General features: G+C 32.7%; 1 protein-coding gene and 1 long non-coding RNA gene across 4 annotated transcripts; one reads left to right on the forward strand and one right to left on the reverse strand.

The window, feature by feature from the left end:
* Positions 1-296: 296 nt before the first annotated feature.
* LOC133802086 (uncharacterized) lies at positions 297-2051 on the reverse strand. The gene has a single exon (XM_062240333.1). The coding sequence runs from the start codon at positions 2049-2051 to the stop codon at positions 297-299; it is 1755 nt and encodes a 584-aa protein (XP_062096317.1).
* A 10756-nt stretch (positions 2052-12807) lies between these two features.
* LOC133801744 (uncharacterized) lies at positions 12808-19502 on the forward strand. 3 transcript variants are annotated; one of them, XR_009876942.1, is made up of 13 exons: positions 12808-13188; positions 14478-14530; positions 14758-14864; positions 15220-15285; positions 15729-15850; positions 15934-16018; positions 16135-16296; positions 16377-16541; positions 16807-16975; positions 17063-17155; positions 17717-17942; positions 18079-18127; positions 19425-19502. It is a non-coding gene; the product is annotated as an uncharacterized LOC133801744 (long non-coding RNA). The 3 variants fall into 3 exon arrangements; XR_009876941.1 differs by lacking the exons at positions 17717-17942; positions 18079-18127; positions 19425-19502 and having other exon boundaries at positions 12813-13188; positions 17063-17331; XR_009876943.1 differs by lacking the exons at positions 16807-16975; positions 17063-17155; positions 17717-17942; positions 18079-18127; positions 19425-19502 and adding an exon at positions 16619-16741 and having other exon boundaries at positions 12815-13188.
* Positions 19503-24082: the final 4580 nt, after the last annotated feature.

The raw sequence follows: 24082 nt of genomic DNA on the forward strand, positions 1-24082 counted from the left end.
GTGACGCTTGGAGAATGTGTATCAATGATGAATGGAGTCAAGGGGCCGAGCGTTATTCGATTCGAGGATATAGTCTCCTTTTATGTTTTTTATGGTTTTTATGTGTATTTTCCGCATTATTATGTAATGTCTTTTATTTTAAATCTTATTTTGTTTTAAAGACAATGGGATCCCAAAATCCTTCTTAGTATTCTGTTTATTTGTAAATAACTCTTATTTTCAAGTTACTCAATAAATTATGGTATTTTCGTAAAAATGTAAGTTTTATGTATAGTTTCGATAATGGTCCAATTAGTCTAGATTAGTGGGTCATTACAATTATGACCTGTTACACCACATCCTGAACATTTGATTGTGATGTACCTCCTCTTCATTTTACTTCCTGTTCGAGGAAACATTTCATCAAGCTCTAATTTTCTACTTCTCTTTGGTCTACCCGGTTGAATCTTGGATATAGGCTTGATCAATCCAACGTTACCAGTTATTGACCACTCATCTTGATTCCTAATTGGGAATATCTGTTGTGAATAGGCTTTCAAATAATACTCCTTCGTGTACCATTTACTTACATAAGTTTCTGGATCTTCCCTTCTTTGCCAGATTGCAGCCACTGCATGACTACATGGAATGCCAGTGAGTTCCCATTTTCTACAACTACATTTCATTTGCTTCAAGTCAACATAGTACAAGCTACCATACATAGTGGTAATTTGGTAGATGAAATCCGAAGACTTGATAGGGAGATGGCTTCCAGCTATATCCTTGTTCTTCTCAATAATGTCTTGTATCCTTGGAGCAATGCTAGAGTTCCACATCAATACTGCATGCCTATTCTTGGTAAGCCTCTGTAGTAAATACATTATAATTCTTTCTAGCATGGATAATATTGGTCTATCTCTTGCAGCCAATATTGCCCTTGTCCCATTAAATGTCTCACACAAGTTATTCAACAAAATGTCACACTTTGGATGAGTCCTAAAGTGTGATCTGCTCCAATGTTGGGGCCCTGCTTCCATTAACCAATCAAAAGCAGACTCGTCAATTTTCTTAATCTCTTCCATCACACCTTCAAACCTACGAACACTAACCTCTCTTGCAGCCTTCCATAAGAGCTCCTTGAGCTTTTTATCTTTGTAAACTTTGATAAAATTCTTCTCCAAATGCCTTGCACAATGCCTATGCTCTGGCTCAGGTACACCTTCCTCCCATAGATCTTTTAATGATTGTTTCAAGCCTTTTTGCTTGTCCGTGATGAATGTCCAATGGTTGGAGTTCTCAATTTTTAAGTCATCCCTCAAACAATTTAAAAACCAACTCCAAGAATCTTTACTTTCAATCTCTACCACAGCATATGCAACAGGATACATGCCATTCTTTGCATCGATCCCAATAGCAGTCAATAGTTGTCCAGGATGCGGTCCTTTAATATGACAGCCATCTAACCCAATTACTGGCCTACATCCAGCACTGAATCCTTCTTTTAAACCAGAAAAGCAAATGTACATTCGCTTAAAACGTGGCCTCCCATTGTCTCCTGATTCAGTTAAAAACTCAACTGTGGAACCCTTATTTGTGTACTTAATCTCCTCAGCATAGTCCCATAGAGCAGCATACTGCTCTTCATAAGTGCCTTCAATAGATTTTGTTGCAAGTTTTCGAGCTTTATAGGCCTTATCTTTGGAAATTTCAATGACATGGTCTTTGCTCACTTTTTCCATAAATGAAGAAATACTCCATTTATCATTGCTCTTTAATTCATTTAAGTACTTCTTACTTAACCATTTTGAAGTAGCAAATCTATTATGGGGCTTCCTAGAGCATCTATGCTCACCAACATAAGTTTTGATGACAAATGTTGAACTATCATCAATCTTTGAGGCAAAACACACCCAAGGACATTCAACACCTCTACATTGTGCTCGAACCCTATGAGAATCATTCTTTTTGAACCATATGTCTCTTCCATTCTGTATAGCATATTCCCTGACTGCTTGTTTGAATAGTTTTCCAGAAGAAAATACTAAGCCAAGCTTTAGTAGCGGTCTCTCCATTTCAGCATCAACATCAAACTCAAGCAAATCAGGTAGCTTTCTTTTTTTTGATTGCCTTTTAGGTTTGTGTAACTTGCTGAGTTCATCTTCATTTGAAACATCCCCATCATCAGAACTATCCTCTCATGTATACTCTTTGTCAGAGCTATCCAATGGCACATCTTCTACATCAATCTCTACTACCCTTTTCCCTAGTCCTTTTAGATGTATTTCTGCATTGTCTTCAACAACCAATTCATCATCACTTTATTCATACTCAGGATCACCTTGATATTCATTGTTGGGATCACTTTCACTAGAACTATCACCTTCTAAGTCTACCCTCCTCCCATGAACACCCTCACCCACAATAGGCGTAGAGGAGTGAAGATCTATACAGAAAGAAAAAAAAAACCAAAGAATAAGAAAAGTATGGTCTCAAATACCTATGATATACTTTCTCAATTCTTTAATATATATTCAATGGGTCAACAACCACACAATAAGAGACACACACACACTATCCAACAACTAAATCAGACCCCACAAACATATTTTCCAAATTTCTCTGGCCTAGAAGAATATAATCTATGTCACTAACCCAAAATGACAAAAATGCACTTACAACCCCCTGACCCTTTTTTGAAACTTTATCAAACAACAAAACAAAACAACTATTCACAAAAAAGATAAGAATATATTCACATTCATTGAAAAAGAAAATATTCTCTTCAAAGTCATAATTACTACAACCAACCAAACTTTCTTACCCATCTATTCACGTTTATAAATATATGTATGTGTATATATTCATAAATATATATATATATTCTCTTCAAATCATATTTACTACAACTCACCAAACTAATACTTACCCACTTTTCACATAACTAACAAATCCTAGAACATTAAACAAAATAACAAATCAAAAACAAATTTTGAAAACTTACTGTGAGAAGATGCTTCACCACCAGCCATGGTCTTCAAATTTTTCTTGAAGGAAAATACACCAAAAAAAAAAACTATCTCAGATTACCCAATTTTTTTCCCTTTAATCAATTGAAAATAAAAATAATATTGAGATTTGAAGATGAAGAATGAGGGCTCACGTTTCCCAGTCCACCCAAAATGGTTATGTTCTTTTTTTTTGTGAAAAAATTACTTATAATACTTTTACAAAAACGTCCTTCTGTCATAATTTTATACACTTATGCCCTTTTTAAAAACACCAAATTTCTAATCTGTTAAATTATAAACGGAAGGACTGTTTTTCAACATGTACAGTAATTCGGGGGGTATTTCAGCCAACCAAAAAAGTTTAGGGGGCAAAACTCTACATCTGCGATAATTCAGGGGGAAAAAAGACAATTTGTCCTATTTCTAATTAAGATGTATGGTACATGTGTGTGTTTTTTTAGGGAAATTTATGTATATATGTACCATACATCAACTCTGAGCAAGCAATTTGCGTTCATTAAAAAAAATAGAAAGAAAAAAGTAGTAATGAGTGAATCAATAAAATTATACAATAAATAATAATCATAAGATTTATGTTATTCATTTTGTGGTTTTTTCTTTCATAAATATTTTATAAATGGTCAATATGCATAAACTTATAAATTTTTTACTAAATTTAATAACCAATAAAGGTAATAATTAATAAAATAAGTATAATAAAACAAATAATTAAATCAAATAAAAGAAATTACTAAATTATATATAAAATTGAAATTAAATTGATTATTAATTACTCACTTAATTTATTAATTAATAAACTTTAATCTAATAAGTTATTGATGATTTATTTGTAAAACATGATAATTCATTGAAAATATAATAATTCAAATAATAATTTCTTACACTGTGCAGTGTAATAATTAATAATTCAAATAATAATTTCTTACACTGTGTAGTGTCCTATACAATGTCGATCGACAAGACTTGGATTAATAATTCAAATAAATTTTCTGATGAGTATGTTGCTGGAGCGTTTGCATTTGTTGAGAGAGCTCAACAATTTGTGGATACAAGGGGACTAGTGAAGTGTCCTTGTAACAAGTGTCTTAATATCGAATTGCAAACGATTGGTGTGCTAGAAAGTCATCTTTTTTAGAATAGTTTTCTACGAAGTTATACAAATTGGTACTGGCATGGAGAGGAGGAAATAATACCGACCAATGGAGTGGTCCACCAATGTCACGAGGACGAGATGATGGATGTTCTTAATGATATAGCACAACCTAACAATTGTGAAGATGATGAGAATGAGGTTGATGATGAGATACCAACAGCATTAGAATGCAGAGGTACTAGCCAATACTATAATGACTTATTTGCCGAGATGGAGTCTCCATTATTCCGAGGGTGTGAAAAATACACATCTTTGAATTTCGTAGCTAAGTTGATGCATTTCAAAGTGTTGGGGAAAATTCCTAACAAAATTTTTGATGGAATCTTGGAGTTGTTAGAAGATGTATTCCCATCTCCAAATAAGATACCAAAGTTACATTATGCGGCGAAGAGGTTGATGAGGAAATTGGGTTTGGGTTACGAGTCAATCCATGTTTGTAAGCATGATTGTGCATTGTTTTGGAAGGAAAATGCAGGAAAACACAAGTGTCCAATTTGTGGGGAGGATCGTTGGGTGGATAAAAATACCAAGGGGAAGAAAGTGGCCCAAAAAGTTATGCGTTATTTTCCATTGACCCATCGGTTGATGCGAAAATACGCGTCAAGGCACATTTCTCAACATATGAGATTGCATCATGAAGGGCGTGTTAAAGAAGATGGTATCATGCGTCATCCTGCAGATGGGAAAGCATGGAAGGATTTTGACCGTAGCAATCCAGCGTTTGCAATGGAACCTAGGAATGTGCGTCTTGGATTGGCTGCTGATGGATTCAATCCTTTTGGAAATATGAGTTTGTCTTATAGCATGTGGCCGGTTGTGTTAACGACTTACAACTTGCCACCGTGGTTATGCATGAAAGAGACTAACTTTATGTTGACTTTATTAATTCCTGGTCCACATTCACCTGGAAAAGATTTTGATTTTTTCTTAAGGCCATTGGTTGATGAGTTGAAGGAATTATGGGTGAACGGTGTTCAGACTCGAGATGTTGTTGATGGTAGTTTTTTTAAGCTTCGAGCAGCTTTATTGTGGACTATAAATGATTTTCCAGCGAGGAGTAGTCTTTCTGGATGGAGTGGTCAAGGTTACACTGCTTGTCCTACTTGCAATGTATCAACACCATCAGTTCGTTTGCAAAATAAGGTTGCATTTTACGGTCACAGACATTTTTTACCAATGGGACACCAAATTAGAAAAAAGAAGAAGTTATATGGTTCAGTTGAGAAAAGACCACCTCCAGAGGAATTTAGCACTGAAGCTATTTTCACACAAATGAATTTTATGCCTGAATCTCTTCTTGGTAAGCATGTTAGCTATGGTGGACAAAAAAGGAAACGCACAAAAGAGCAAGTTGGTTGGCGTAAAAAAAGCATTTTCTTTGAGCTCCCATATTGGGCCAATATGAAGTTGCGACACAACCTAGACGTCATGCATGTTGAGAAAAATGTATGCAACAGCTTAGTTGGCACAATAGTCAAGTTGGAAAATAAGACCAAAGATACAATTAGTGCTAGAGAAGATTTTGAGAAGATGAAGATAAGGCCAGAATTGCATCTGAGAATGGTAAATGGTCGAATGGAAAAGTCGGTAGCGAAATACACATTTTTTCCTGAAAATCGGCATAAGTTTTGTCGATTTTTGAAATCAGTCAAATTTCCAGATGGGTTTGCATCTAATCTAAGGAAGAATGTAATTGAAAATGACAATAAGATTACTGGGTTGAAATCCCACGATTGTCATGTCATATTGCAACGTCTTTTGCCAATTGGTGTTCATTTATTCCTAGAAAAACCTATTGCCAAGACCATTATTGACTTGTGCACTTTCTTCAAGATTATTTGTGCTAGAACTCTGATTGTTTCTGATTTGGAGAAAGTGAAAACATCAATTGTTGAAATTCTTTGCGGACTAGAAATCATTTTTCCGCCAGCATTTTTTGATGTTATGGTTCACCTAATGATACATTTGCCTCAAGAAGCAATAGATGGAGGTCCAGTACACATGAGGTGGATGTATCCCTTTGAGAGATACTTGAAAAAATTGAAACATTATGTGCGTAATAAAGCTCGTCCTGAGGGGTCCATAGCTGAGGGTTATGTCGTCGATGAAGCATTGACATTCTGTTCTATGTACTTCAAAGGGGTGGAAACAAGGTTTAATCGTCCAGATATAAATGTTGATGCAATTCCATCACCAAAGAAGTTGTCTGTGTTTCATTCTCAAGGTCATCCGATCGGTAAGAAAACATTAACAACTTTGGACGATGAACTTAAAAAAACTGCTGAGTGGTACATTCTCCACAATTGCATTGAGATTCTCCCATATATTCAGTAAGTACTTTGATCACACTAACAATATATTTATCTACTCTTCCATTTATCTTTCAAATTTTTTAAGTCTTTCATATTTTATATGTGTAGAGAGCACAAGCAGATCCTTTTATCTAGTGGTGCTGAAAACCTAGATCAATTACAGAAAAAGGAGTTCCCTATGTGGTTTTACAATAAGCTTTACAATCTTCGACAAGCGGGATCTGCAGAAGCTTCTGAAGAGTTATTCTCCTTAGCAAGCGGCTCCTCTAATCTTGTTTCTTCATACACTGGGTGTTCAATTTTTGTGCTATGATAGAGATAAAAATTTGAAAACTCAAAACAGTGGTGTCTTAGTACCCGGAGTAGACAACAAAAATTTCTACGGGCAATTAGAAGAGGTTATAGTGATGTCATACCTTGCTGGTTGTTCTGTTGTATTATTCAAGTGTAAATGGTTTGATACAGATCCTACCAAGAGTAGGATGAAGCATGAAAATAATATAACCAGTATATTTACTAAGTTCGAGTGGTACAAAGATGACAAGTTTATCTTGGCAACTCAGGCAAAACAAATTTTCTATCTTGATGATTTGAAAAATGACGGGGATTGGAAAATTGTTGAAGAAGTTCATCATAGAAATGTGTGGGACACCCCAGCAGTTGATGAACAGTTGGATCCCATTGAAATAGATGTTATGCATGACACAATATCATCTGATTTCCAATTGTTTGTCGATCTTGGTCCGTTGCCAGAAATCAATTTTTGCCATAGAGATCAACCGCCATCTATTGTCAATGTAGATACTCATGTTGATCAAGAGGAAGATGAAGAGGAAGAGGAAGAGGAAGAGGAAATGGTCGATGAAGAGGAAGAGGAAGAGGAAGAGATGGACTTAGAAGAAGATAATGTAGAAGAAAATGAGAATGGTAGTGATAATGAATATTATAGTGATGATTAAGTTGTAATTTTTACATTCAAAGATTGTTTGCACTTATTATTTATGGATAACCATATTATTTATGTTTATCTTTATTTGTCAACATTTTATTATATGCACACATATATATATATATATCATTATATTTAAATTTATTAGATATGTCTTCTGCGGTAATGCGACATCACGGAGGTGATGGCGGGGCAGATCCTCCTCGAGATCCAACACATATAGAGGCTGACTATGAGAGAGGTAATTCATGCACTATCTACTGTTTTTATTCATAAATTAACCTCATAACTATAGATGTATAATTTAATATTATGCAATTGTAAAATAATAGTGCCTGCAATAAAAAGGCGTGGCATCAACAAAGGGATATCAACCCGAGAGGCTAGGGCTGCCTTAGGTAGACCATTACCCCTTGAGTGGGATGTTCGAGGAAAGACGTACAAGGAAATTGGTGAATATTCTCACCATTTGTCTCGGGAGATCGGCCTTCTCATTCGAAAATATGTCGATCCCGACTATGATCGATGGGATAAAGTACCAAAGTAAGTTAGGGATCGAATATTTCCTCGTCTACAGGTAATTTATTTCTTATCTTTTGTATTTTGCTGAATTTAATGTTAAATTTGACTAATTAATTTAATTTATTTTAATTTAGGATGATTTATTCGATATTGGTCTCACTCGGTATGGGGCAGAACACCGAAGTGGCATTCTTCTCGACATTCAACGATCTTGCGCTGATCGTTACTCAGAATGGAAGAATGATATATCTACTCACATAAAGAAGCATGGTCGGAGACATGCTCCTGATGGTTTGGTAGAAGAAAAATGGAAAATGGTGCTTGATTATTTTGATCGACCTGAAGTGAAGGTAAAATTTCTTTTTAATTTAGTTTTGTTAATATAACATATATATAATTAACACAATGTCATTTTGTAGAGGCCCTATGAGATTAATGCTGTGAATCGAGCAAAACAAAAACAAAATAGCTTCCAAGGATCGCAGTCAACGCCAGCTCTTCGTTATAAGAAGGTATTTTTTCTTATTAAATTTTTAAAAAAATTCATATATTTTTATTAAATTTCTAAATAATTTTTGTATATTAGCGCAATATGCAAACTGGCCATCTCTCAGGCGTTTCAGAAACTTGGATGGATACTAAATATAAAGAAGGGAGAGGTTGGGTCAATCAAGTAGAGCGTGATAATTATGTAAGTAATTGTATATATTTTATATTTTTCTTACTTTGTAAATTTGCAATAGTTGTATTAAAAATTCAATAATACAGGAAAAGTTGCTGGAGGTACGTCAAACTCAGCAGACACAATCTTCTACGACCACCTCCAGTGTGAGTACTGCCACAACTGAGGTGGACGACATTGCCCTTGTTGAAACAGTCTTTGGACGCCGTCGGGGCCATCAGACAAGACTTGGTCGTAGGATTCGCTCGAGCGCGGAACGTGAAGTGACTAACACACTTCAACCACCGTCACCGCCCCCTATTGCACAAGAGATGCGGGATGTGGTCCAACGTCTCCGAATCGTTGAGGAGTACATGGCTAGACTTGGTGGAGCCTCAGGTTGACCTAGAGGAAATCTGCTAATATCCTCGGCACGAAATTTGGGAGAAGTTATACATGGCCTCTTTGTCCAAACATAACGAAATGCCATAGAAAAATAAAATTTAGCTATCATTAGAAATAATTTTTTTTACTAGTAATATTAATTAATGCATGAACCCTACATATTGAAATTGAAGTATCATTTAATTTTTGGACAATTACCTGCAATCAATTCCTAGTGTCAACATTTTTTTTTTTCCTTAAATATTAGTATGATTACTATATGGTGTCCAACACCACATAATATATATATGGCATACAATAATAGGTATAATTTAATATCGGTCTCAAATATTATATTAAATACAAACTTCATAGTGTGTTGAGTATTTAAGGTGATTAACATCACTCTTTTCTCTTAAATATAAAAAGCTTCCAAATATAACATTATAATTCTTAATTGAACATATTAATTTACATTCTTTTCACTTCTATGTTTTGCATTAAATAATAGATTTACACAACTAGAATGTGTTTAATGTGTTTGTGTATGAACAAGATAAGGCGGATCCCTTTGTAATAATTATTGACATGAGAGAAGGAGATCAAAGAATTTCGACCAATAATCAATTATCTTATCGTCTAGAAAAATATATATCATCAATTATATATAAGTATATGTGTGGTGAACGGTTTCTTCCTTCTTTTTTTTAAAAAGAAAAAATCTTTTATGTGTGTCTCAAATCAAATGTGTTGAACCCTTCAATATCAACCTCATTTTATTCATTAAGATAAAGCCTTAATATAAATAGAATATTAGTGTCGTGCCAAATTTTCTATCCCAATAAATTGATGTCTCCTTCCCTGTCACTTTAGCATAATAATGATATGTACCAATTAATATAAATGACAATTATCTTGTTTGACAAACAAGCCCATAAATGTAATTTTGATGCATCTAATTTAATGTAATTTTTGTTTTATTTCTTCCAAAGAAAATGTAATTTATTTTTAAATACATGTATAAATATGAGATCATGGCGGCAAAACTACTCAAGTAGATACAAAATCTTGCAGTTAAATACCTAAGTAAAAACGGCAAAACTACTCAAGTAGTTACAATTCGTGCAGGTAAATACCGATGTAAAAATTTTGACGTCAAAACTACTTAAATAGTGGGATTTCTTGCACTTAACTCGCTACTGTTAAGTCAACTATTAAAACTAATTTTATGGAACACGTGATAGCCTCCAATTAGTCCAAAATATTTTGAAAATAATTAAAAGTATTAAAAAATTCAGAAAAAAAATTAATTCCTATAATTTGATTTTTAAATATATTAAAAATTTAGAAAAAATTAAAATATTTTAAATTCCAACAAATTAACACAAATATTTTTAACACTAAAAATATATTAATTTAATGAAAATTCTAATTAAAATTATAAAAAATTCATTTTGATTTTGATTAAAGATCTAAATACAATCTTATTTAATGTTGATTAAAAATGAAATTTTTATGATTTTTAGTTAGATTTTTCACTAAATTACTGTTATTTTTTTCTGTTTTAAAAATACATGTTTTATTTTTAATGAATTTAAATCATGTTATTTATTTTTTTTAGGAATTAATTTTTTTTCCTAAATTTTTAATTAATTAAAAAATATTTAAAAATTAAAAAAAAATGGACAAATTGGAGGCTTACATGTGGTACAAAAAAAAACATAAACAAAACAACTCCAACTACACAAACAAAAAACTTCTCCACTCTCTAGGGAGATCCAAGAAGGATAACCCCTCAAATCCTTTGTGTGATACACCCAAGTAGCAACCCAAAACTTAACCCTCTCCCAAATGATATCACAATGGCAAGACTTTTCATAAAAAAATTCTGCTATTCATTTTTAACCATATTATTAAAAAACAAGCCAACATCATAGCCCAAATCCCACCAAAGAAAAAGGAAATAGGAAAATACATATTATAGCCGCAAAACAGGACACAAAACACAAAACATAGACTAAACCATAAAAATAGGCACAAAACATGACTCAAAATAAACAAACAACATACCTGTCAATTTGAACATATAGCTGAGACTACATAAGGATAGTGTTCTTATAGACAAAATCTCAAATGAAGAGTAAATCAAATGAAGACTGCATTTAGCCGAGACTACATTGGCTCACAAAAGAATATATATATACATATATATATATATAAATTAAGTTAACAATATTAACAATAAAACAAATAAAACATATAGATAAATATATATATACTTGTCAATGTCGAGAGGATGATCGGAGAGCTTGGGGACGCCGCCTACGATGGAGCTGCCCGAGAGGATGATTGGAGGATGCCTTCGCCGCCTATGAAAGTCGAGTTTGGGGTTCAGTCATTTGGGGTTCACTACAAAAATATTAGTCTCTAGCGACGACACCTCTAGCGACGACATTGAAAAAGTCGTCGCTAAAGGTAATTTCATAGACGCGCCCACATCTTTTCTATTACGCGCCAAACTAAATAAAAAGACCTCCAAAATTTTATTTTTCCCTCAGACCGTATACCCAAACGTCTCAAACCCCTCTCTCTCTCATCTTGACCCCAAACCTCTGGCAACTGACACTACTACAATCTGGACAACAGTCATCAGCCATGAGAGGTCGGTTCTGCTTAAACTGACTTACCACATGTTCATAAGTCGGTTTACACAGAACCGACTTATCCTGTATAACAAAGGTAAGCATGGGAGGTCAGTTACGCAGGAACCGACTTACCATGTTGACATGGTAGGTCGGTTCACATTGAACCGACCTCCCATGCTTGAAGATGTCATAGTAAGTCGGTTCCTGCAAAACTGACATGCCATGTTAATCATGGTAGGTCAGTTCTGTGTGGACCGACTTACTATGTCCTACATTTCTAACATGGTATGTCGGTACTATATGAACTGACTTATCATGTCACATTTTTATTTATTTTAAATTATTTGAATTTTAAAATACAATAATTTATTTAGTAGTGTATGAAATAAATGTAAAAAATTTATATTTGTCAATCTACATTATAATGTTTTGAAATATAAATAGATGAATCAAATTAATCAATTATTTATAATATAAAAAATAATTATATTTTATAATGAAAAAATATTTTAATTGAATATAGTATTTATAATTTAAAATAAAAAAACTTTATAAATATTTTAATGTATTTAATTAATATTTTTTTAAATGACATGGAAGGTCGGTTGTGTAGGAACTGACTTTTCATGTGACATGGTAAGTCAGTTCTATGGACTGACCTATCATGTCATTATAAAAATATATTATTAAAGATAGTCTAATTTGTTTTTGTATTATTTGAATTTTAAAATATATTACTTTATTAAACAATACATATATGTAATTGATTTGTGAATGTAATAAGTATAAAAAATATATACTTATTAATATTACATATATTATAATTTTTTAAATATTAATTAATTAATTATTCGAAATTAAAAAAAATTAATTTAGTTTTTAATAAGAAAATATTTTAATTTATAAATGACATATTTATAAATATTTGAAAAAAAAATAAACTAAATAAGTTGGGGATTTATAATTTTAAAATAAAATATCAACATATTAAAGTTATATATTTATTAATTTTAACATCATAAGTCGGTTCTAGAGCAGACATATCATGCTGCATCATATGTCAATTGCTAATGCACTGACTTACCATGTTAAAATTATATATTTTTAGTTTTAATATCATAAGTCAATTTTAGAAATGACTTATGATGCTACATCATATGTCGCTTGGTATTGGAGACATAGCATGTTAAAATTAGGGTGGAAAATAAAATTAAGATCCCGCGCTCTTATTCTTCACTGTACACCCCCGCGAAAAAAATTTCTTCTCGTCTTCTTCATTCCGCCAGCAACCCAAACTGCAGCGACTCTCCCTCCCCAACTCCGGTCACTCATCTTCACGATCTCATCATCTCAGCTCCCTTCGGCATCAACTCTCACTGTAACCTCTCTAGAATCGCCTCCTTCTTCTTCAAATTTCGGCATCCTCGGCAATCGCACGGGTTTGGGCATAACAAAAGGCCAATCGCAAAAGTGCGCTTGGGTTTAGATATTGGAAAATCTGTTGGTTCGGTACATAGATTTGGATTAAGAGATTGAGTTCAGAGATTGAGTTCGGTACGTGAGTTCTAAATTCGTTTTTAATTTATTTATGTTTATATGATCTATATTTTATATACAATATTATGGTTCTTTTTAACTTTTAGATACTGAAATGGATAGTTTAAATAGCTTCTCTTGATTGCTTTTATCATTCTGCAGAGTGTTGGAAGCGTGAAATAAGTTTTAATGTTGAGATTTATGTTAATGATTAATCCATTTTATTTCTGTTTTTTATTTCTGGGTTGTTCTTAATTTGTCTATATATATAGAGATGAATTTGATTTTGATTTTGATTGTGAGGATATGTACTACCATCATTAAGTTTTGTCCTTTGGATCCCTCCAAAGGATAAGTAGTAGTGATCAAAAGTCATGTTGACGTTTCTTTAGGAAAGAAAAACGTGTGGTACTGGTCGATATTCAGTGCCGAAATTAACCAATACTGAATCACATCATTATCATATCGATCTATATATATATATATGAATATATTCATATGAACATGTGAATCATTTCGATATATAGTATAGTAAGATATGCATGATTGTTCTTTACCAGAAATATCACAGATTTTATTATTATTATTTTTATAAAAATCACTAATATCTAGAGATCAAATTATTTTTCTTATGGAGGATAGAAAAAAGTTAAGATGTGATGAAAATGAAGCTTTCTAGCTTTTCCACTCTCTCTCTCTCTACAGAATTTTACTTGTATAATTAGAACTTTAGAAGGGGATTTTGTTTACAAACTATCAACATATATGGATAAATATTAATTATTAGTTAGTTATTTAACAAAAAGTTATAACAGTGAAGAGTATACATTTAAGTACAATAGATTACATCATATGTATAACATGTTGAATTTGGACTGTTTTACCACTTGATTACTATTTAGAGTGGACTTTATTCTTCATAAACTTGCTGATAATGACTGTCATCAGAAATATAATTATGGGAAAGAAAATGTTCTATCAAATCTATATTATATTATATTAATACTATTAATGCATGTGGTCTATTAAATTAAAAAGGATTCAATATATATTAAAAAGGATCACATTGGTCTTTGCTTTTATGTGCTCAGGGGGTCATTAATTGGACACTAGTTGAAAATATTTGTATATGTTTAACAGATGGAGAGTTAGCTGCAATATATGCATTTAGAAAGGTTCTTTTATATGTAGTCTTTGTATTTTGATTGTGACAACCATATGTAATTTTGTATTCTATTTTATCTTGCTTTCTCCTCCAGCTTAAAATTTGAATTGGTACTTATTTTAATTTTCTTCTTGTAAACCAGTGTCATACAGCAGCAAGACCTGTGATATTGGAGCCTGTTATGCTGGCAAATTTGTAAGTACCCACATAATTAGACAATAGTACCAGATTTTGCTACAAACTTAAATCATTAAAGCTAGCTATATAAATCTTGATCACAAAGAAAAACAAAATGGCAATCACAAAACCATGAGACCTGTAGATTTTACTATTGATTTTAATTTTTGTAGTGGTTTAATATATAACTAATTATAGTAATGTGCAACCAACCTACTTAAACAAGCATTTTTTCCAAATTGCAGGTGAAGTGCAGTGTGAGCAGCCAAACAATTCATTATACACTTTCACAGGCAATCTCATTTTTCAGAAGCAAACTATACCTCTCACCCCAAACCAACTCCTGCTGAGAGTAAGACATGATTAATTTCTCCTCTTGCATTTTTTTTTCTTTTCAATATGAGGTTTAGAAAGTTAATTAAGATTGTGTTCTTGCCCTTGCTTACAATTCTATCAATGTTTGTTGCAAATGTATTTGAATGATGGACAGGAAAATTTATGAAGCAGCACCATGTTGCTCGCAAATTCTTCTAAATTTTTTGATATTGGTAGAACGTAGAAGATACTTTATCTTGGTTTATATAAGCCAGTCATTAATCTGGAAGCAGTACCTTGTTGGTCTCTTTGTCCCAGAGTTTTATCCATATCGGGTTTAATTTAATATAATTACTATGAATTGACATTGGGACTTTATCATGTGTAATCAGGGATGCAGTCTAAGGAACATTGAGTATATTGTTGGGGCTGTTATGTTCTCAGGTCATGAAACAAAGGTTCGTTTCCAAGAATTCCTGTGAGCTATAAAAGCCTATACTAACTGTTTTATTGTAGCAAGGCCTTTGTATAAATGGTTATTAGAAGTGGTGCTAATGTGTTCTTTACTTGGGATAGGATTGAGTGGATTTTGAGCTCCATTGGCCTTTTAAATAAAATTAGGTTTGCTGCCATGTGTCCATTTTACTTGTTTCCTTTGCAACTGGTTATGAAATTCTAGAATTATATGTCACTTGCACTATTATTTTATTATTATTTGCTGTGGTACCTCTGCCATGTGGTGGTGGTTCTTCATTATACTTGTTTCCTTTGCACCTAGAGGTTATGAAATTCTAGAATTATTTATCACTTGCACTGTTGTTTTCTTTCTGTGGTACCTCTTCCTTATTCGTCTTTTCTGTCACTTGCCAATTTGATTTACCTTTCAATTGAATTTTTGCAGGTAATGATGAATGCCATGAATGTTCCTTCCAAAAGAAGTACACTAGAGAGAAAACTTGACAAACTTATACTTACACTTTTTGGAACCCTCTTTCTCATGTGTCTCATTGGAGCTATTGGCAGGTTTGATGCCCACTAGACTATATTTCATTGTTGTTTAATATGTATTTGCCAGCTTGAAAATGTATGCTTTTGATATTCTGCAGCGGTGTATTCATCAATCGCAAGTACTTCTACTTGGGTCTAAATGAAGGTGTAGAAGATCAGTTCAATCCTCAAAAACCTTTTGTGGTAACATATTTATACAGAAATGAACTATATTATAGAATGATATTTTGTTGGTAGTTGCTACTTCGCTTGACAGTTTGTTCTATTTTGCCTGCTAAATTATGTTTATTGGTTTACAGGTTGCTATTCTTACTATGTTCACTCTTATTACTCTATATTCAACCATCATTCCTATATCTCTTTATTTTAATTGAGAATGATTTATATATCTCACAAGAAGATATAGTCCATGTTGGCTTAATGGAAGAGATTGGAGCATCATGTGTATCGTTATATATCAGGTATCAAATATTTTTAAAATAATTATAAGTTTGTTCATAACTTATTTTATAAATTTAACAGAGATATATTTTTTATGTAGGATTTTATACTTCCAATTAGTGAAAAGAGAGATCAGTCACTTTTTTCGTTTTGTTGAGTGGTTATCAAATGTTGGATCCACTGAAGAAGAACGAGTTGAATGGGTATCAAAGCGTATGATTGATTCAAATCCGGGTCAGATGTGGTTGTTGCCATATCATAAGGGGTAAGTTTTTTACTTTTAGTATTTTGTTAGTGAATATATATAATATTAATAATGAAATATTTTTGTGTTTATGTTAGAAAGCATTGGATGCTTATAATAATTGATTTTGATCACCAATTGTGCTATTTCCTGGATTCTCTTCACAATTTTCCACCAGATGAAATCAAATCTCTCATTTCTCGATAAAAATCTAACCAATTAACTGCATACTCTTTAATTCATTTAAAATTAACATCATCTAAATGTTTATGTTATTATTATTTAGTGTCTTTCAACATTTACGCACAAATAATGCAAAAACTAAGGAAGTCGCGTGGAGAACAATTAAGTGTCCTCGTCAACCATTACAATCAGTACAATGTGGGTTCTATGTTATGAGGATGATGAAGGACTTCATGACAAATGAGTTTTCAATGCGATGGCTAACTAGTAACGTAAGTGAAAATATTCATTATTAAAGTTCTAGCTTTACCTTAAGATTAAGTATATTAATTGAACTCATGCAATGAATTTTGTTTTAGTGTGGCGGGAAGAACTATTACACAAAGGATGAGATCAATGAAGTACGTGAAGAATGGGCACAATGCGTCATGGATTTGATGAGTACTACATAGGTCCACCCACTTTTGTTAACTTAGACTTTTAATGAGATATTCTTACAATGTTAACTTAAACTTTCTTGAAGATATACACACTTTTGTTGTCCAACTATAGTTTACAATGCTTATATGAGTCATTTTGTAATTAACTTAAGACTCGTTATTTTAGATACTTAGTTCAAATTCTAGTATTTTATATTATTGTGATATATGTTTTGTTTTGTTCTGTTTGTTTGTATAAAAAGCATGATTTGTTTTGGGCGTAATACACTTTTTAAGAAAAAACACCATAAGTCGGTTCTACTAAAACTAACAATAGATGTCTACACCATAAGTCGGTTGTGAACTGACATATCATGTTTTACACCAGAGGTCGGTGTACAACTGACCTACCATGTCTTATACTAGAGGTCGGTTTGCAACCGACGTACCATGTCTTACACCAGATGTCGGTTTGGCGCCAACTGATCTACCACGTTTTTACATCATAAGTCACTGCATGGGAATTCGGTTCCCAACCGACTTATGAACATTCAGATGTCAGTTTTTAACCGACTTATCATGTAATTTTTGCAGTAGTGTGAACCCCAAACCCTCTGTAAGGATCTCTACTCTCAGCCCTCAAACCCCAAACCCTCTGTAAGGCTCTCTTCTCTCAAACCTCAAGCGACTGAACCCCAAACCCCAAAATAGTTTCAGACGCAGACGGGTCCAAACGCAGATGCTGACGGCTCCAATCTTGGGCAGCTCCATCGTAGACGGGCGCCCCCAAGCTCTCCGATCTTCCTCTCGGCATTCACAGGTATATGTATATATATATTTTTTTTTTTTTTGAGGTATATGTTCTTTACTTTCCAGACCCTTCTTCTCTATCTTGTCTGGGTATAAGTTTTCTTCTTAAGTAACTTAATCATGTATTGTTTGGGTTCTCTTTGTAGTGTTCTATAACACCTTCTACTGCTATCTTCTTCTAGTTGGACTCCTCAGGTTTGCTTTCTTGACCCTTTTCTTTTTTGTAATCGATTATGTTTAAATTTTTTGATGGGTTTTTCAAATGCTGAACTTTTAATTATGTTACATTTGAGCTATTTTTGTATATATTGGCTCATGAATTCTGAATTTTTTTGTGATGAGATTTTGTTTGTGTTTTGGGGCAAAATATGTTGTCATTTTGAAATTTCTTTATCTGGTAACAAATGGATTGGTGGAATATTTTTGAAAGAGAAACATCTAGAATTAAGGGTAGTTTTGTAGGACAAACTGGATAGCTATTCATGTATGTTTTCAGTTCACAGAAACATGTTCATATTCGTGTATGCATACCACTAAGGTTGAAATGTAGACAATATTAATTCATGCATAGTGCACTTAGACTAGACACCTCCATTGCCCTAGAAGCACTTGAAAGATTTAAAAAGTGCTCTTCAAAAGTATCATAGTCTTTACATCTTTTATAGACAAATTGCTTTTACATGTTTTTTGAGGTTTTTCACGATTCTGGTTTTTCCATATCTATGACCACTCACTCCAATGGTAACTCGTCTTAACTCAAAATACAAGTTAATATTCTACACTACATGAAATAAGCTTTATGCCGGCGCAATTCGGAATTGCGCCGGTAAAAGCAACTTTCACCGGCGCAACTGGCGAATTGCGCCGGCAAAGGTGACTTTTCCCTGCGCAATTCGCCAGTAGCGCCGGCAAAAGTGATCACTTTTAAAAATGGAGTACCTTTGCCGGCGCAACCCCGAATTGTGCCGAGAAAAGTCCAATCAGATTTTTATATGTAAAAACCCACAAACTTTTGCCAGCGCATTTCACCTAACGCGCCGGCAAAAGTAAACGTGTTTTTGAATTTTGCACGTTTAGAAGAAGTAGGTGGGTATACTTTTGCCGGCGCGTTTCGTTGCGTCAGCAAAAGTCAAAAAATGCGCCGGCAAAATAGGGCATTAGTAAAACGACGCCGTTTTGTGGTAGGGTTTACTAAGTGCCTTTACCGGCGCATTTTTTGACTTTTGCCGGCGCAACGAAACGCGCCGGCAAAAGTCATAACGATTTATCACAGCCGCAAGCCTTCTTCTTCCCTATTTCACTCTCAAATTTTTTCAGAAAAAACTCTCTCTCTCTCTCCTCTGTTAATTTCTCCGACGCTCTTTCTCTCATTTTTTTTCAAACACTATCTTCTTCAACGGCTCCATCTCTCTCAAGTGTAAGTTGTTTTATTTTTTTCTTTGTTTTGCCCCTAAATTTTCTACTCATTTCATTTTTTGTTTCTCTGTTTTAGTACGCCGACCAGACCACCATCACGCCACCACTCCGCCACACCTAGCCGACCGGACCACCGCGCCACCACCGGACCACGACGCCGACCGAACCGAGGGTATACCGATATATATATATTTATATATGTTATATTATATATTATAATATACTGATATATAAACTTATATATATTATATACCGATATATATTATATATAAAATGATATATATATTATATATTTAAATTAATATATATATTACATATAAATTAATATATATATATTTAAACCGAAAAATGTATGGTTATATTTATATTTATGTTTTTTTTTTCTGTTTTGTATTTTTTATTTATTTATTTCTGTTTATATATGATTTAATTTTTGTTTTTTTATTTTTATTTTCTGTTTTAAATTTTAAAAAAAGAGGTACAAGAAAAAAATTAAATTTTATGTTGTGCATGATAGTATAGTAAAAATAATTACATTAGATGATCTAATATAATCTCATAATTAGAAATTAATTTAATTAGTATTCGATTAATCTTAAGATTATGAGATTAGATTTGGTATTATAATAAGATTAAATTTTAGCAATTAAAAATCATATTTTAGAAATTTTAAGTAAATATACGTTTATGTTGTGCATGCTCTGGGAATATTCTGTATATTGATCTAGTAATATTATGTATATTTTTGTGTGTAGTTTGCAGGTTTTATAAAATTTTGGGATAGTTTAAAATATAGTTGTTATGCTGCCCAAATTTTGTTAGTCTTAGGAAAATTAACATTAATTACAAAAAATATAGTCGTTAACATTAATTTTTATTTTAATGCTTTATATGTATTTGTTTATCTTAATAACAACTATATTTAAGTTACTTTTATAATATATGTTTTTTGTATTTATTAATTTTTTTTGTAAAATTTAAAAAACAGATTTGAATATGATTTTTTTTTTATTTAATGTGTTATATGTATTTGTTTAATTTTTCTTGTTAATATTTATTATATTGTATTTTGCGATATATGTATTTTAGTTAAAGTATGAACTTAAAAAAACCAGATTAATAATGTATGTTCATATTTTTAAATTGTTTTATATTAAATGTGATATTTTTGTAAATATGTATTTAATAATTTTTTTTGTATTAATAAAAAAATTAGTTTTGGTATATGTTTTTTTGTGGTTAAATATTTGTATATATGTAAATTGATGTATTTGTTAATGCATATATATGTTTTGTATGATCTGGGAATATTCTGGGTATATATGTGTTTAATTTGTAGGTTTTTCAATTTTTGGGATAGTTTGAAATATTGTCGTTATGCTGCCCAAATTTTGTTAGAGTTAGTAAAATTAATAAAAGTTTAATAATTAATTAAATAAAAATTTAAGTATAATTAAAAATTCATCAAAAAAATAATTTTTAACTATAATTTAAATAAAATAAAATTACCAATCATAATAATTGGTTTTAACATTAATATTAGATGTTTTGTAATTGAAAAAAGTTAAAAATATAAATGATTTAATAAAATATAATTAAGTAAAATATAAATATAATAAAATTGTTATTGATTAAGTAAATAATCCAATACAAATTGAACAATTTAATAAAAAATTACAAAATGAAATTAATGTATAATTAAATTAATTTTAAAATAAAAGTAATAAATAAGTAAATGTTAAAGTTGACTAGTCAAAGGACACGTGACACTACATGATTTGTCCACCACCGAAAGATTACTCCGGTGATGATGTGTTGAAGCAATTAGAGAATTTGTTGATTAGACATCCTGGGAAACACAAAGAATTTGGTGGTGTGAAACGCAAAAGGGCTCCGATTGAACTTAATTGGTCGAAGAATAGCATATTTTTCGAGCTTGATTATTGGAAGGAGTTATTGTTGAGGCATAATTTGGACGTAATGCACATTGAGAAGAATGTTTGCGACAGTGTCTTGGGAACTTTGTTGAACTTAGAGGGAAAATCTAAAGACACTGACAAGGCAAGACTTGATCTAGCAGACATGAAAATTAGGGAAAAACTCCACCTCCGCAAAGAGGGAAACAAGTGGAAGAAACCGCACGCCAGTTACACCCTCAGTGTCCCGGAGCGTCGAGTTTTTTGTGAATTTGTGAAGTCAGTTGAATTCCCGGACGGTTTTGCTGCAAACCTTTCGAAGAATGTCAATGTCAATGATGACAAGATAATAGGGCTGAAATCACACGATTGCCACGTGTTGTTTCAGCAGTTGTTGCCCGCCGCAATTAGGTCGTTTTTTGTTCCTGAAGTTCGGAAGCCAATTATTGAGTTGTGCGGTTTTTTCAAAAAACTTTGTGCACGAACTTTGAATGTGAAAGACCTTGAGAAGATGGAGACAGACATTATCACCATTTTATGCAAGTTGGAAATGATATTTCCTCCAGCATTTTTCGACATTATGGTGCATTTGGTTTTGCATCTTCCGAAAGAGGCAATTCTTGGCGGTCCCGTGCACTTTAGGTGGATGTATCCCATTGAACGTTCGATGGCAGTTTATAAACAGTATGTAAGAAATCGTGCACGTCCGGAAGGTTCAATCGCAGAAGCTTACGTGGTGAACAAGGCTTTAACCTTTTGCTCAATGTACCTACGGGGGGTTGAGACTCGATTCAATCGACCTGAGAGGAATGACGATCGCGTTGAATCCCAACCAAATCGGGAATATTCTATTTATAAGGCTGTTGGTCGTCCATTTGGTAAGAAATCAAGTATGCTCCTCAATCCGCAGTTAAAGCAAAAGGCTGAGTGGTATATCTTGAACAATTGTGCCGAAATTAAGGAGTACCTTAGGTGTGTTTTCTAGTATTTTTTCAATAATGATGTTTGGTTTATATACCGAGTAAATGCCAAAATCATAGTTTTTTTGTTCATTTGTAGTGAGCATATGGATGAATTAAGAAGACGGGGGGGCTTGAATCTTGAAGTTCAACAAAAAACTGATTTTCCTCAGTGGTTCAAAGAAAGAGTATGTATATTAGTCAATTCTTTTCTGAAACCCCACTTAATCAATCCAAAACTAACTTTCAATGTTAATGTTGATAGGTGAACGATTTGCATGAGTCAACACCTACTGAAGTGAATAATGAATTGTATGCTCTCGCAAACAAATCAAGCGGCACCGTGTATTCATATCCAGGGATGATAGTGAATGGTGTGAAATTTGTGACTCGTGGTCGTGATATGAAGCTTAAAACACAAAATTGCGGTGTAATGGTGCCAAGTGAGGAAGGAGTGAACTACTATGGAGTTTTGGAAGAAGTAATTGAATTGTCCTACTTGATGGGTTACAGTGTTGTCCTATTCAAGTGTAGATGGTTCAATACAAGTAGAATTAAAGTGGAATCCAATTTTACGAGCGTATATGTGAAAGAAGAATGTTATAAAGATGATCCTTTCGTTCTCGCATCTCAAGCGAAGTTGGTGTATTATCTTCGAGATGTGAAAAATGGGGATGATTGGAGGCTCGTTAATGAATACATTCCAAGGAATGTATGGGATTTCTCAAATTCCGATGTTGATGATACTGAGACCACAAATGATATAACAATATTGCAAGAAGTTAATTCTTCTTCATTTCAGTTGTGGGTAGAACTTCCAATTTTTGATAATCTTCAGTATGATCGGGTTGATGTCAATGCCACTGAAGTGCACAACGTTGATAATTTGGTTGGCGAAGGTTCAGATGAATTTGTTGTCGATGATGAAGTTGAATTTGAAGATGACACGTTGGCCGAGTATGAAGACGATGAGGACAGTGATATGTAATTTAAACAAGTGTATGTAACTTTTTATTTAATTCAATGAAAACTTTATTTATTATCATTAATTAATGATAGTATCAGATATAGGTACACACGCACCTATTGGATGCTTTGGGGATAGTCAATGTATTCATGTACTGGTACTCATTTTTTCAATATATTTGATGAAATATATTGAAAAAATGGGTAGTCGCACATGTCTGCTTACTATCTCCAAGGGATCTATTAGGTCGGAATAGGATAGGTTGGGAAAGACAATGAGTAATAAAATGTTAATTCAATAACAAAAAACAATAGTGATGCACCTAGTGGATGCCTTGGGGATAGTCAATGTATTCATGTCCTGGTACTCATTTTTTCAAGATATTTGATGAAATATCTTGAAAAAATGAGTATTAGCACATGTCTGCTTACTATCTCCAAGGGATCCACTAGGTCAGAATAGGGTAGGTTGGGAAAGACAATAAGTAATAAAATGTTAATTTAATAACAAAAAACAATAGTGATGCACCTAGTGGATGCCTTGGGGATAGCCAATGTATTCATGTACTGCTCCTCATTTTTTCAAGATGTTTGAGAAACATCTTAAAAAAATGAGGAGAAGTACATGACTCCTTACTATCTCCAAGGGATCCACTATGTAGGAATAAGGTAGGTTTGGAAATACCATAATGAATAAATGTTAATTTTATAACAAAAAACAACAGACATACATAATTTGAATTAGTTAATTAATGAATATTTTAATGTAGAATGGCTGAAACAAGTAATGACACAGGTGGTGGCTCCAAGAGAGGCAGGGGAGCTTATTACGGTGCCAATATCGAGAAGGAGCTGGCCATCAAAAAAGTTAGTCATTTGAAAGTAGAGTTTGA

This window comes from Humulus lupulus, chromosome 9, assembly GCF_963169125.1.
Source record: "Humulus lupulus chromosome 9, drHumLupu1.1, whole genome shotgun sequence".
In the NCBI taxonomy this organism is placed as follows: Eukaryota; Viridiplantae; Streptophyta; class Magnoliopsida; order Rosales; family Cannabaceae; genus Humulus; species Humulus lupulus.

Excerpts from the sequence above, each read along its gene's own strand:
- LOC133802086 (XM_062240333.1), bottom strand. The coding sequence starts at position 2,051 with ATGGAGAGACCGCTACTAAAGCTTGGCTTAGTATTTTCTTCTGGAAAA.